At 45.0% G+C, this 13874-nt stretch overlaps 1 protein-coding gene across 1 annotated transcript; it reads right to left on the bottom strand.

Annotated features, from left to right (window-relative positions):
* Positions 1 to 7335, bottom strand: LOC105923060. The gene is made up of 5 exons (XM_036131104.1): positions 6616 to 7335; positions 3120 to 3443; positions 1669 to 1998; positions 1250 to 1582; positions 1 to 769 (listed from the first exon to the last, which is right to left on the bottom strand). The coding sequence occupies exons 1-5, from the start codon at positions 6962 to 6964 to the stop codon at positions 702 to 704; spliced, it is 1404 nt and encodes a 467-aa protein (XP_035986997.1). The 5' UTR covers positions 6965 to 7335; the 3' UTR covers positions 1 to 701.
* Between the last annotated feature and the right edge of the window lie 6539 nt (positions 7336 to 13874).

Below are 13874 nucleotides of genomic sequence, written 5' to 3'. Positions count from 1 at the left end.
CTCCTTCCATGGTGTTGATGAGTATATAGCAGTATAAGCAGGCTCAGTGATCCGATTGGTTCTGACCCGGTCCTGGGAACTCAGCACCGTCCGTCCCCAAACGACCAGCAAGTCATGGGTAAAGGCTTTGTCCACCGAATCTCCAGCCGTCCTTTAGGCGTGGACAGACCCAGGTGGAGACGCAGGTCAGACATGATGGATTTTAAAAGGAGGAGAAGCACAGGAACTGAAGGAGGAGGAAAAGGAGGGACCAGGTATGTACAGGTGAGACACGAGGAGGAAGGCAGGTACAGGTGATAAGGAGCAGCTGAGATCAATGAGCGCTGAGGGAATACTGACGGGTTCCTCCCTGTTCCTCCTGGTTAGTGGGGGCAATCCAGGAGGAGCAGGGAGAAAATCTGACAAAAAGTGACAAAAATTTACAAAAAGTCAATAAAAGTAAGAACCAATAGACACTCTGAAGAAAAACTAACCAAAGATTTCATGATCCAGGAAGTCAAAGCACCCAAGGATCAAGGTAAGTCAAGGTGGTTCTATGGTCTTTGGTACCGTCTCCCTTGACTCTCAGTCTAGTTATTACACCTGAGAATAATTCAGTTCTGACCCATATTGATCAGTCCTGGCTGAAGTTTGCTCTCCAGTTCAAAGTCCAGTTTTAGTGATGATCTTTCAACAAATCGATCAGACTGACTGATCAATCATCAGAGGAGTTGGATCAATGGAGCTACATCAGTTTCTGATTTCTCCTGATCCTGGTCTGGAACGCTCCCTGTAGACAATGCAGAAGACAGTCAGACCGGCAAACAAATACTTAAAAACTAAACAACCAACCAAACCACTGACCAAACACCAAACAGACACCCAAACAACCAAAGAGCCAACCCCCAAACCAGCAAACCAACCAACCAGACCACTGACCGAGCCCCCACCAAACACCCGACAAACAACTAGCCAACTAACCAAACAGCCAACTACCACCATCCAACCAAACACCCAACTAACCAAACACTCAACCAACCAACACCCAATGAACCAAATAACCAATCAAACAACTAACCAGCCACACACCTGACCATCCAAACACCCAACTAACCAAACAACTAGCCAACCAAACACTCAACCCAACAATTCCCAACTAACCTAACAACTAGCCAACCAAACACTTCCCAATGAACCAACTAACCAAACAACCCCTCAACCAGCCAACCACCGGACAAACAACCAACCCCACATCACCTGAACAACCAACCTTTGACTTTGAGCCGAACAGTTTTGCCTCTCAGCAGTTGGTCCTCCCTCCAGACGCCACACCTGTACGCCCCGCTGTCCCTCTGTGTGGGGTAACTCAGGGTCAGACTGAGGTCTCCAGACTTCAGCAGGTCTTCGTTCACCCTGGTTCTGTTTCTGTAGAGCTGGTGCTGTTTGCTTGGCTGATCTGAGCCTTTCTCATACAGATGGGCCAACAATACTTGTTCGGGTTTGTTGCAACCCCACGCCACCTTGGCGTCTCCTGGCAGGTCAGGTGTTGTCCTGAACAGCAGCAGGACCGACTCCGCCCCCTCCTCCACTTCTACCTGTTGGCCTGAGAGCAAAGAAGCATCAGCTGTAGAGGCAGCAGCAGCTATAGCACCTGAGAGAGGGGATCTGCCACACCCATCAGCCACTGACCTTTGACCTGCAGCCGGACCTGCTTCTTCATCAGGATGTGTCCCTCTCTGCTGAAGACGCTGCAGGTGTAGATGTCACTGTCTCCGTCTGTGGGGTGTCCCAGCGTCAGACTGAGGTCTCCGGTTCTCAGCAGGTCTCCGTCCATCTTGGTCCTGTCTCTGTAGAACTGGTCCTGTTCTCCAGGATGATCAGAACCGTTCTGGTACACATGGACCTTCCTGCTGTCTCTGTCCGTCCACTCCACCGAAGCGTCTCCAGGCAGGTGAAGGGTGGTTCTGCAGGGCAGCAGGACAGACTCCGCCCCTGAGTCCACCTCCACCTGATGTGTCACTGCGAGGACAGACAGCAGCTCTGAGGACACGTCTCTGACTGGATGAAGGTCCAACATGTTTACCTGTGCAGAGATACAGAACCTCCCAGCACACCTGGAGGGTTTCACACGGTATTCCAGACTTTAGCAGGTCCCTGGTTCTTAATTTTCCTTCTACAGGACCTTCAGGACATTTTCTCATTGATTTAGGTCCAGCTCTCAGCTCAGATGGATCATGAAGCCCTCCTGCTTGGTTCTGCTCTCATCAACGTTCTCAGTGATGGTGACACTCCTTAGTGGCTGGACATGTTGGTGACTGGTAACCCACCTGAACTATAGACTACAAAAATAAAATCTTCATGGGACAGGATTGGTGGCCTGATGCAGTTCTCGTTATGACTGTAAGAGCCACTGGGTATAAAAAGCTCGGTTCTATCATGTTCTGGTTGACGGAGGATCTGGTTCTGTTGGTGCTGCCTGAACAAAGCTCCTCTGGTTTCCTGCCTTTCCTACCAGCATGGCTGCATCTATCTGCAGCTACAGCTTTAAGCAGCTTGTAGGTTCTTTAGGCACCAAACAAATCTGCACAGTTTGAAGAACCCACTTTTAAGACTAATCTTAAAACTTTCCTTTGTGACAAAGCTTCTAGTCAGAGTGGCTCATGTTACCCTGAGCTACCTCTATAGTTATGCTGCTATAGGCTTAGGCTGCTGGAGGACATCAGGGTCTATTTCTCTCTCTCTGCTGAGTTCTCCTACTGCTCTCCAGTCTGAATTGTTTGTTGTTATTTCAGCTTTTAACTTTTTGTTCTCTGTCATTTTTCTCTTCATAGAAGGTACACCTGGTCTGGCGTTCTGTTAGCTGGTCTAACGAGACTTAAATGATACTCTGAGTATCTGCAAACACCACAATGTCCTCAGAAACGTAGAAAAGCCGTTTCTGCTGGATATTTAACAGAAACACCTTTCCTTCTTGTAAAGTTGAGAAGTCGGCTGGTTCTGGGGACAGACCCAGAGCGGTTGGTGTGGACCGTGGACGGGGCTAGGAGGACTTTAGCTACCCTACATTTCTGAGCTCTGCGTTTCACATCCAGCTGCTAACGAGCCTCTGATCAGTAGCTGATTGGAGAAATGCTACAGACCTTTGACATGGAGATGAACTTGTTTCTGAATCAGGACGTTTCCCTCCCTGGAGACGATGCAGGTGTAGCTGTTAGCGTCTCTGTCTGTGGGGAGCTTCAGGGTCAGGCTGAGGTCTCCAGTTCTCAGTGGGTCTTCGTTCATCTTGGTTCTGTCTCTGTAGAACTGGTCCTGTTCTTCAGGATGATCAAAGCCGTTCTCATACTCATGGACCGTCCTGTCCCCTCTGTCCATCCATTCCACCGTAACATCTTCAGGCAGTTTACCTGTGGCTCTGCAGGGCAGCAGGACCGACTCCGCCCCTGAGTCCACCTCCACCTGTGGGACTGAGAGGACAACAGAGGACAACATGTAGAACAGGTGACATGTTGTGAAATCAGCAGAAAGAATATAAAATCTGACTGTAAGTTGGTCTCTAGTGATACAAGAAGCAGCAAAAACCTCCCCTGAGGAACGGCCCCAGCATAGATAAGGACCTTTATTAGTTATTATACATACACGGTTCACACAGCCTCAGGGTTATTAGTCAGGTTTATTAGTCACACAGCCAATGATCAGATGGAGGCTTAGCCTGAGCCGCTGCGGCCACTAATGGCCAACCTGACCAGCATGTCTGCCACTAGTGGCTGACCTGACCAGCATGTCTGCCACTAGTGGCTGACCTGACCAGCATGTCTGCCACTGACCTGACCAGCATGTCTGCCACTAATGGCCGACCTGACCAGCATGTCTGCCACTAGTGGCTGACCAGCATGTCTGCCACTGACCTGACCAGCATGTCTGCCACTGACCTGACCAGCATGTCTGCCACTAGTGGCTGACCAGCATGTCTGCCACTGACCTGACCAGCATGTCTGCCACTAGTGGCTGACCAGCATGTCTGCCACTGACCTGACCAGCATGTCTGCCACTAATGGCCGACCTGACCAGCATGTCTGCCACTAATGGCCGACCTGACCAGCATGTCTGCCACTGACCTGACCAGCATGTCTGCCACTAATGGCCGACCTGACCAGCATGTCTGCCACTAATGGCCGACCTGACCAGCATGTCTGCCACTGACCTGACCAGCATGTCTGCCACTAGTGGCTGACCTGACCAGCATGTCTGTAGTGGTAGGGCAAACATGCAGACACGGGGAGAACATGAACCTCCACACAAGCCTGGGATTTGAACCCGGGACCTTCTTGCTGTGAGGAAGGAGTGCTAACCACAGCACCAACCAACCCAGACCCAACCGCCCAGAACAATGGTTCTGTTTTCACCCGCTGCTTGTAGAGCACAGGGCGACGTTCTCCTCCTCTGTGGTGGACCTGGATGGAGTTCAGAGGCTCACCACATGGACTCAGGCTGGAACTGAAGCTAAGTACATCCTGCCTTCATCAGCAGCTAACCTGAGCATCCCACCGCCATGATGACACAGGCTGGAAACAGACCTGCAGCTAACAGGCTAAGCTCCTGCTAGCAGGCTAGAAACCAGGCTTAGCTGGTGTGTTTCACGCTTATAGCAGACTTTACTTCCATAAAGGGTTTTATACACTGATGGCACATTAATGTTTGTGTTCATTACAACAGAATATGGCTTAAAGTGTCTGTAAGTTAGCCCGAGTTAGCATTAGCCGCTGTTAGCCTCTCCAGTAAATGGTAAATGGCTTTTACTTGTATTGCGCTTTAACTAGTCTTGACGACCTGGGGAAGACTCCAGTAACTAGATTGTAACCCTAGTAAACGTAACTACGGTTTGTTTCAAACATAATGGTTGCTTTTGTTCGCTCCACCAGCGTTTCATACTGCTATGAGCGTTAGTAGGGCATTAATAACATTAATGTTGATTTAATGGTGTTTGACTCACCAAGCTAATGTAACCACGGCCCAGAAGTACCCGACACATCGTAGCTTCCTAAGTTTACCAATTTGAGTCTGGTTTAATTAATTTCTTCTTTGCTCGGTGGGGGGTTTAGTGCTGGTTCTGTCTGGGGAACAGGATCCACATGGTTCTGGTGGGCTGGCTGACCACAGTGGGACTTTTCTTTTTGTTTCTTCCCCCTACAGGCCAGAGGGTGGACTGGTGGAGGAGGTGTTGGTCTCAGTTGGCACTTCACCTTTTCTCCCTTTTAGCATTTTGTCTCATCTGTTTCTGTCCTTTTTCCTCTCCTATGTGCTGTTTCTCTGTCCATTGAACATGAAATAGTCCCAGGATAAAATCTAATAAAGCTTCTTTCATGTATAAATTAAACAGCTCTATGGTGACAGCAGTAAGGCTCCACTGGTGAAGGTAAAACCTGTTGGACTCTTTTGGCATTAAACAATTATTGCTGCACTGCCAGACAGGACACACACACAAATGAATGATTATATAAATAAATAGCTAAAAATAAACTGTTTAGTTTTGTATTTATTGCTACATTTAGCTAAAACAGCAGAGTGGCATGTGGATCAGAAGGAGACCCACTAAGGAACCAGAACTAGAATCACACCTGGGTTCAGAGTACTTAACGTCTATCTCCCGTTAATGGGGAGTTTTCCTCTCCACTGTCGCTCCATGCTTGTGTGGTGGGATGGTGTTCCACCCTCCCTACTCGGTACCAAGTGCAGAATGTGGTGCTGTTGATTGGTGGGGGGGTTAGAGGATTTATAGCCGCTGTGAGGTGCATGTGTCGTTGTTTCTCTACTACGTCGGCTGGCCAAGTGGCCGTGGGCTGGATCCACTCATCTGAAGTCATGAGTGACATTTGTGCCATCTGTGGTTGGCTTCTGGTGCTACACCTGCTGTGTGTTCCTGCAGTGTTGCTCTGCTGCTGTTAGCGGCTGCTGCTAGCCCTCACCTGCTGATGTACTTCCTCTCTGGTCAGCTGTGTCCCACTCCTGGGTAAGCTACCTGTTATTTACATTTTAATTTACCTCACCTGGAGCCAGGATAAATGAGTGTTGTGTTTTAGGCACCAGATTGTTTGGTGTTGCAGCGCTTTGGATGCTCTGCTGTCTTGTTTTGCCGGTTTGTTTGGGTCGCTCTGGTTGAAACTACTGGCTGCTCTGACCGGCTGAGTGGGCGTGACTCCTCTGGCCCTGTAGGAAGGCCTTTCACCGTTTAGTGTTTTACAGTTTATTATTGAAATTATTAATGTGTTTGCTTTCTTTTGATTTACTAACTTGTTTTCTTTTGCATGGCATGTTTTGTGTGTTCATTTTTTTTTTTCTTTGGAATAATTGAAACTATTTCATCTACTCACTTTTTTCAGGGACCAAGTAATAGGCCTGAAGCCCTGGGTTTTTAGAAAAAAATGTGTTTTAGAAAATTGTCTAATAAAATATTGTATGTTAGTCTGTGTTCTGGTGCATAATAACTGGTTTCCTTATATAGGACATTTTTGACCAATCTGTATAATCTGACTGATTCTGACTTTGGAAAGAGCCTTGAGATGACATGTTTCATGAATTGTTGCTATATAAATAACATAAAATCGAATCTCTGTGAGGTAAAGACGTGTTAGCACTGACCTTTGACCCGCAGAGTGACGACCGTCTTGTGGATCCGTCTCCAGCGGCTGTAGACGGTGCAGGTGAAGGCTCTGCTGTCGGTGTCTGTGGGGTGCTTCAGAGTCACACTCAGGTCTCCGGTCTTCACCGGGTTCTTCTTCATCTTGGTCCTGGTTCTGTATCTCTGGTCCTGTTGGTCCGGCTGATCAGAACCGTTCTTGAACACATGGACCTTTTTGTCTCCTCTGTCCTTCCACTCCACCGTAGCGTCTTTAGGCAGGTGAGCTGTGGTTCTGCAGGGCAGCAGGACAGACTCCACCCCTGAGTCCACCTCCACCTGTGGGACTGAGAGGACAACAGAGGACAACATGTCTCCACTGAGCAGAGACTACAAGGATTCCTCCAGATCTAGAACCAGCCTGAATATTTGATGGGTCTGTTCCTCTGACTGACGCCAGCAAGGAACAATCTACCCTGAGATTCCTGAATAAATGGCTGAAAATCAGACAGTTTTAATGGTAATGACCTGTTTTAACTGGTAAACCTTTATTTATTTGCATTTATTGTTTATTTTATGTCTTTATTTCCACTCGTTCAGTGCAGACCAGGGTCTGTTTGGTAAGAAGATGTCAGCAGAGCCATCGGGTCACACTGACATGGTCTCAGTGACTGGAGGCGTGATGCTAATGCTAATGCTAATGCTAATGCTTAGCAGGGAGTAGGTAGCTTAGCATCTGGAGCAGGCAGCATTTTCTCCTTCATGTCTGCCTTCAAGCATCTGCAGAGGACCAGGAACACCTTCTCTGCCTCCCTTCATGTCCACCTAGGGTCCTCTGAGAGGAACTGAATGGAGCTAAAGCTGATAAATGCTAACAACAACCGGCTCTGTCTTCACCTGAAGCTTTGCACAACACCTCAGGTGTTACCAGGTGGAGGTGTTTTCAGTCTGAGGACACATTACTCAGAACTGATGGCGTTCAGAGCCTAGTGTGGTTCTTCCAGCTTACATCAAGTGAATTTTATGACCAGCAGACACTCAAAGGTTTTAATGAAACTGGGCAGGATTACCTGGTGAACCTGAACATGAGGACCGGACTGGTGGGGGACAGCCAGCATTACCAGCTAGATATGGTTGGACTACCTTCTACAGCTTGTCCACTGCAGCAGATTGCTTAGGGATGGACTCTGTCCTCCTCCAGAGTTGTCCAGGAGGAGGCCATGGCTGAGTGAGAAGGTAGATTCCCCCCGCCAGGGGTCTGAGAAGGCTGAAGAGATGGAGATATGGTTCCCTAAGGGTGTTCTGTTGTTCTACTGCTGAGAGACCTGCACCAACCTGGGAAACAACACCAGAGGCAACGGAGGACTGGGAACCTGTTCCAGAGGATCCTGTCTTGAACTCAGGTCTCCAGCAGCGTTTGTCTCTTCTTCAGAGAGAAGCTGGAAGCTGAACGGCTGCCAGGAACAGCGGCCTGAAGCTCAGTGCTGCCGGTACAACGGAGGGTTGGTGAACAGCAGAGGTGGAAGCTGAAGGCAGGAGAAGGAAGCCTTTATCCTCTGCCTGGGGACTGATGGAAGAGCTGTGTGGTGATGGCTGGCCTTAAGGACCAGGGCTTCTGTTTTAAATCAGAAACTCCATGAAGGTTCTGGAAAAATATCCCGCTAACTGGTAAAGGAAAGCAGGAACAGGCCCAGACTCAAGGTGAGCTGATTTACTGGATCGTCTATTGTCCACTGTCGCCACATGCATGCTCAGTATGAGGGATTGCTGCAGAGTCAATGACTCAATGCCAGCAGCTGTCCTCTGTGGCTCCATGTTCCTCCAGGAGGAGTTAACGCTGCAGGTCAGTGACTGGATGCTACCTGCTGGGTTTCCTGAGAGAAACTCTGAACCAATCAGACTGGAGGATCTGGATCAGTTCTGGATGGAGCCATGAGACGACCAATGGTGCTACAGAAGTAAATGTTAAAGAGTCAAACCAAGAGTCTGCTTCCTGCAGGCTCCACCGTAGAAAAGAACAAAGCCATGAGGCGTCTGACTGGATCAGCTCTGGATAGAGCGTTGAGACGACACATTGGTGTTATAGAAGTAAATATTAACCTAGACTCCAGGATGGTGACCCAGACGATGGGATCCCAGATAAAAGAGAAATAAACGTTCTCTGCCTCAGAGTCACACCGAGGAGGTTCCTGCAGCTTCCACAGTAGAAAAGAACAAAGACATGAAGCGTCTGACTGGATCAGCTCTGGATAGAGCGTTGAGACGACACATTGGTGTTATAGAAGTAAATATTAACCTAGACTCCAGGATGGTGACCCAGACGATGGGATCCCAGATAAAAGAGAAATAAACGTTCTCTGCCTCAGAGTCAAACCGAGGAGCATCCAGCAGGCTCCACCGTAGAAAAGAACAAAGCCATGAGGCGTCTGACTGGATCAGCTCTACGGTGCTGACCTTTGACCTGCAGCTCCACGTGTCTGGTCACCAGGGTGTGTCCCTCCCTGCTGAAGACGCTGCAGGTGAAGACGTTCCTGTCTCGGTCTGTGGGCTGCATCAGGGTCAGGCTGAGGTCTCCGGTTCTCAGAGGTTCTCCGTTCATCTGGGTTCTGTTCCTGTACAGCTGGGACTGTTCTTTGGGCTGATCAGAACCTCTCTCGTACAGGTGGACCGTTCTGCTGAACACGTCCCTCCACTCCACCGTGGAACCTCCAGGCAGCTTGGCTCTGGTTCTGCAGGGCAGCAGGACAGAGTCCACGTCTGAATCCACCACCACCTGCTGGACTGAGAGGACAACGGAGGACAGGATGAGCTGGACAGCAGCAGCAGCTCTGATTGGATGAAGGTCCAACATGGTGGACTGGTTCTGAAATGTCTCTGGGTACTGGGTGGAGGCAGAAAACACAGAGCTTTACCTTTGTTGCATCTTCTCCTCAGACTCAGTCCAACAGCCAGACTGACACCCAGAACCAGGACCAGCAGCAGAACCAGGGCGACAGCTGGATATGTGTGAGGTTCTGTGAGGAGGAAGGGAGAACCGATGCGGTTCTGCTGTGTTCCTGTCAAACCGAGGCAGAAAGCAGGTTCTACTGATCAGTTAATGGCATTAAAATAATTCCACAGCTTTTAGTTCCTCTGTGTTCTGGGCAGGATGCTGGATGAGATACTTTCTGATGCTTTTTTTAAATGGGAAGTTGTGAGTTTGATTCCAGCTCCCCCTTCCACATGGCAGCGTGCCCCTGGGCAAGGCACTGGCTGTATGGATGTGAAGCACCTGGGTCAGGGTGGTTCTGCTGTGAAGCACTTTGACCAGGGGTCCGTTCTTCGTACGTCGCTAACTCAGTTAGCAGGATCTGATTGTTGACCGTTTGGCATGATCTTGGATCGTTTGGTTCTTCTAAACTCATCCTGCACTTGTTGTCATAGCAACATGTGTGCCAGCTTAAACCTGCTCGCTAACAGGCTTATTTCATGTAAACAGGATTAGATCACGGCTGTATAAGCGGAGGAGATGGGAAGTCTGCCGTAGCCATGTTCATTTTTACGACAGCAACCTGTTGCTGAAGGTGCAAGAATAATTTCAGAGTTTTATGAATTAATCACGTATTGCGCAATAGACAGGATCCTTTAGCGCAGCGCGACAGTGTAATTGTAGAGAGATTTTTCTTGGTGGCTGTTATAAACAGACAAACACATCATTTAACAGTGGCTTTTAAAGAGGAAAAAGTGGTGTTAGAGCCATAAATCTAAAATATTTAAGTTATATGCTTTTTATTTTTATCATATTCAGTAAGAAGATTTGTTCGGGCCATTTTATTGTGAAGTTTAGTTTTACTTTGAAAGGCTTGCTTCCTGTCGAGCCGTATATTGTATTAGAAAAAACTATGGATGGATTATCTAGACACGGAGCAATACAGTTTTACCGTGTAAACTGTGGATGACTTGGAAAAGGAAGATTTTCATTTTTTATGGATAAAGATTTTTTTTTGTTAAAATTCCCAGTTTGCACACGTCCTTTACTTCCCGTCTCTAAGGAATGACACTGAAATTTGGATCTCTTGACATAACAAGTGGCTTTTTAAAATAAAGTATAATAATTAAAGGCTACCATTTTATAGAATATTCTTGTATTTCACTTTTACTTGTCCCCATGTTCTAGTGGGTCCCGTGGAGGCTCTGATATAAAATAACAAAGTAAATATGAGATTATTAAAATGCCAAAATTCATACTGTAGAAAGTGATAGAAACATCTACCATGGACAGTATTTACGCATTAATTTATCTGCTGCTTTTTGCAGCCCTCTCTCCTGGCTTTGACAGATTTTGAGGTGTTTTAATTAATGACTCAAATTCATCATAACCTTCCATTAAAGCTCGTGTTCTGCTTGGGAGAAAAACTGTGGGCGTTCTTTGGCCATGCTGAACAGCCAATAGCAGCGCTGCTGATCATTGTTTCTACTATCGATACATTTCCCCTTTTAAACAAACGCATGAACGCGCAGTTGTCTCAGATAACTCAATCCAGCCATACTAATCATAAACAACAGGTGTGTTGGAAGAACCCAATTAGCCGGATCATGATTAGCCGGATGAAATCATCTTGGATGTCTCATTTGATCTCGGATGTTTTAAGAAACGTACCAAGGTCCACTTCTGTCTCTGAACCGTCTGGAACATCATGTTTGATGCTTCTTTTATACTTGAGGATCATATTGACGGCTTTGTTTAGATGTTTGAATTATTATTTACTATTAATAGTAATAATAATAATTATTATTGTTAGTAGTAATATTGTTGTTGTTATTACTAATATTATTATTATTATTATTATTATTAGTAGTAGTAGTAGTAGTAGTATTTTTATTATTATTACTATTGTTAATGTTATTTTGTTGTTGTTATTATTATTATTATTGTTAATATTACTATAATATTAATAATTATTATTATTGTTGTTATGATTATTATTTGTAGTAGTAGTAGTAATAGTATTAGTAGTTTTATTATTATTATTAATATTATTATTATTATTCTCTATCTACTAAGGTAGACAATACCATTATCACTATTATTATGATTATTATTAGTAGTTTTATTATTGTTGTTATTGTTAATGTTATTTTGTTATTATTATTATTATTGTTAATATTACTATAATAGTAATAATAATAATAATAATAATAATAATAATAATATTAATAATAATAATAATAATAATTGTTATAATGATTATTATTATTTGTAGTAGTAGTAGTAATAGTAGTAGTAGTTTTATTATTGTTATTATTAATATTATTATTATTATTCTCTATCTACTAAGATAGACAATACCATTATTATTATTATTATTATTATTATTATTATTATTATTATTAATAGTAGTAGTAGTAGTTTTATTATTAGGCGCTCGCCTATGCATTGAAAATGCATGGCGGAGGCCTTATGTTATGCACCTAATAAGGGTTTCTTTAATATTATAGCTTTTTATTCTTCCGTCACCGTGAATACAGCCCGAACCGTAGGCTGTACCCCCACAAACTATATATCAAAACGTGCGTCTTGACGGTGCGAAGTGTGCTATTTGTACTTGACGCCATTTAAAGTTACCGTGGTGACAAAATTAACCAAAAACCACTTCTCAAAACCACTTCCTACACACAGTTGACCTCACAAAAATGCATAGCTCAGCATGGCACTTTTTTTCGGTACAGTGGTTTAGGTGTTGGGCTGGTGCACCAAAGGTCGCAGGTTCGCAACCCGCCGGGGGGTACCCAATATTTATTTTTTTCTTTACAAGTAACAAATAAATAATTTGAACAACTGATATGCTGCGCAATAGCACACATGAATTTCTGGACCTTCGGAGCTATAACAGTGATACATTTATCGCCGATATTCCCGTCATCCTATAGTTCTTCAGAACACTGGAACCTGCCGACTTCTCCCGGCCGGGCGGAAGTGCAACTCAGCCGGCATAAACAAAGCCTGTGAACCGCGGAGGGTGGTGCGTGCTAGGCTAAAGCTAACACCACACTGGCTATCTTTTCTTTCAAAACTGCACCGCGTTGCTGCGCTATAGCACACATGAGTTTCTGGACCTTCGGAGCTATAACAGTGATACATTTAACAGGTGTTACGGTAGCTGGTTGCGCTGCTGATAATATAAAGATGAGGAACACAGCGCACCACTAGAGGGGCGCTAATAATCCTTTTGGATGTGGTCAGCACCCATTAAAACACGAAGAAGAAGGGCGCACCGCTTTTAAAACAGAAGAAGAAGAAGTGGTCATAAACGGTGATGCGGAGCTGTTATGGTAAGTGTGTTAAGCCGGCATACACTGTACAAGTTTTTCAGTCGTGGTACTTATATCGTCTCAAACTGTGCGACGGAACCGCGGGTTTAAAAGTTCACCGCTCACGATCTGTGTACGGCGCAACTACAGACATCATATACGTAGACGCGTCATAGGGCGCAGGTTCGCACGTCAACGTCACCGCCATATTGTATGTGGCAGAAAAAAGTTGAGTTCTGTTATTGTGAACGTGGATCAGAGAAGATGCCTCATTACTGTGCTGCAATAAACACACACATACACACACACACACACACACACACACACACATATATATATATATATATATATATATATATATATATATATATATATATATATATATATATATATATTTTTTTTTTTTTTTATATTTGTGTGTGTATATGTTATGAGGATCGATTTGTTAAATCTAAACATTGTTGTCTTCATTATTTCATAAAACCGTGTCACTTGTGAACCTTTAGGAACAGACTTTTTGGGTGAGTATTAAAGAGGTAAAATTAATAAAATGAGAGAAAAAAGTCCTAGGTCAATAAAGTAAAAATAAACACACAAACACAAAAGTGATAATGTTATGATAAAAACATCATATCATGAGAATTAAGGGGGAACATTTCCAGAATACACACAGTTTGCAGAATTATTTTACTCCTGGAGTAATAGGGCCAGGTTAGATTATTTTAAATATTTTTATTTTTTAGGAGAATAAATTCAGGAGAATGAAGCTAAAGGGATACGAAAATAAACTTGTAATATTACAAAAAAAAAATACTATGAATACAAAGTATATTCAGAGATTCAAGTCCCTCTGATACTGTTTAAGTGACTGAGTAACTGCAGATTTGCCACATTTAAGATGGTGGACGCTCTGACGCATCGCAGCATAGGCAGAACCCGCCCAACGACGCGTCTACTCTTATATTATGTCTATGGGCGCAACGCTCGGACG

This window comes from Fundulus heteroclitus, unplaced genomic scaffold (genome assembly GCF_011125445.2).
Source record: "Fundulus heteroclitus isolate FHET01 unplaced genomic scaffold, MU-UCD_Fhet_4.1 scaffold_41, whole genome shotgun sequence".
NCBI lineage: Eukaryota > Metazoa > Chordata > Actinopteri > Cyprinodontiformes > Fundulidae > Fundulus > Fundulus heteroclitus.
This window is presented reverse-complemented; position numbering and strand designations above follow the sequence as displayed.

Excerpts from the sequence above, each read along its gene's own strand:
- LOC105923060 (XM_036131104.1), bottom strand. The coding sequence starts at position 6,964 with ATGTTGTCCTCTGTTGTCCTCTCAGTCCCACAGGTGGAGGTGGACTCA. Across the intron at positions 1,999-3,119 it reads AGTTCATCTCCATGTCAAAG|TGACACATCAGGTGGAGGTG; the intron begins GTCTGTAGCATT and ends CTGTCCTCGCAG. Across the intron at positions 1,583-1,668 it reads GGTCCGGCTGCAGGTCAAAG|GCCAACAGGTAGAAGTGGAG; the intron begins GTCAGTGGCTGA and ends CTTTGCTCTCAG.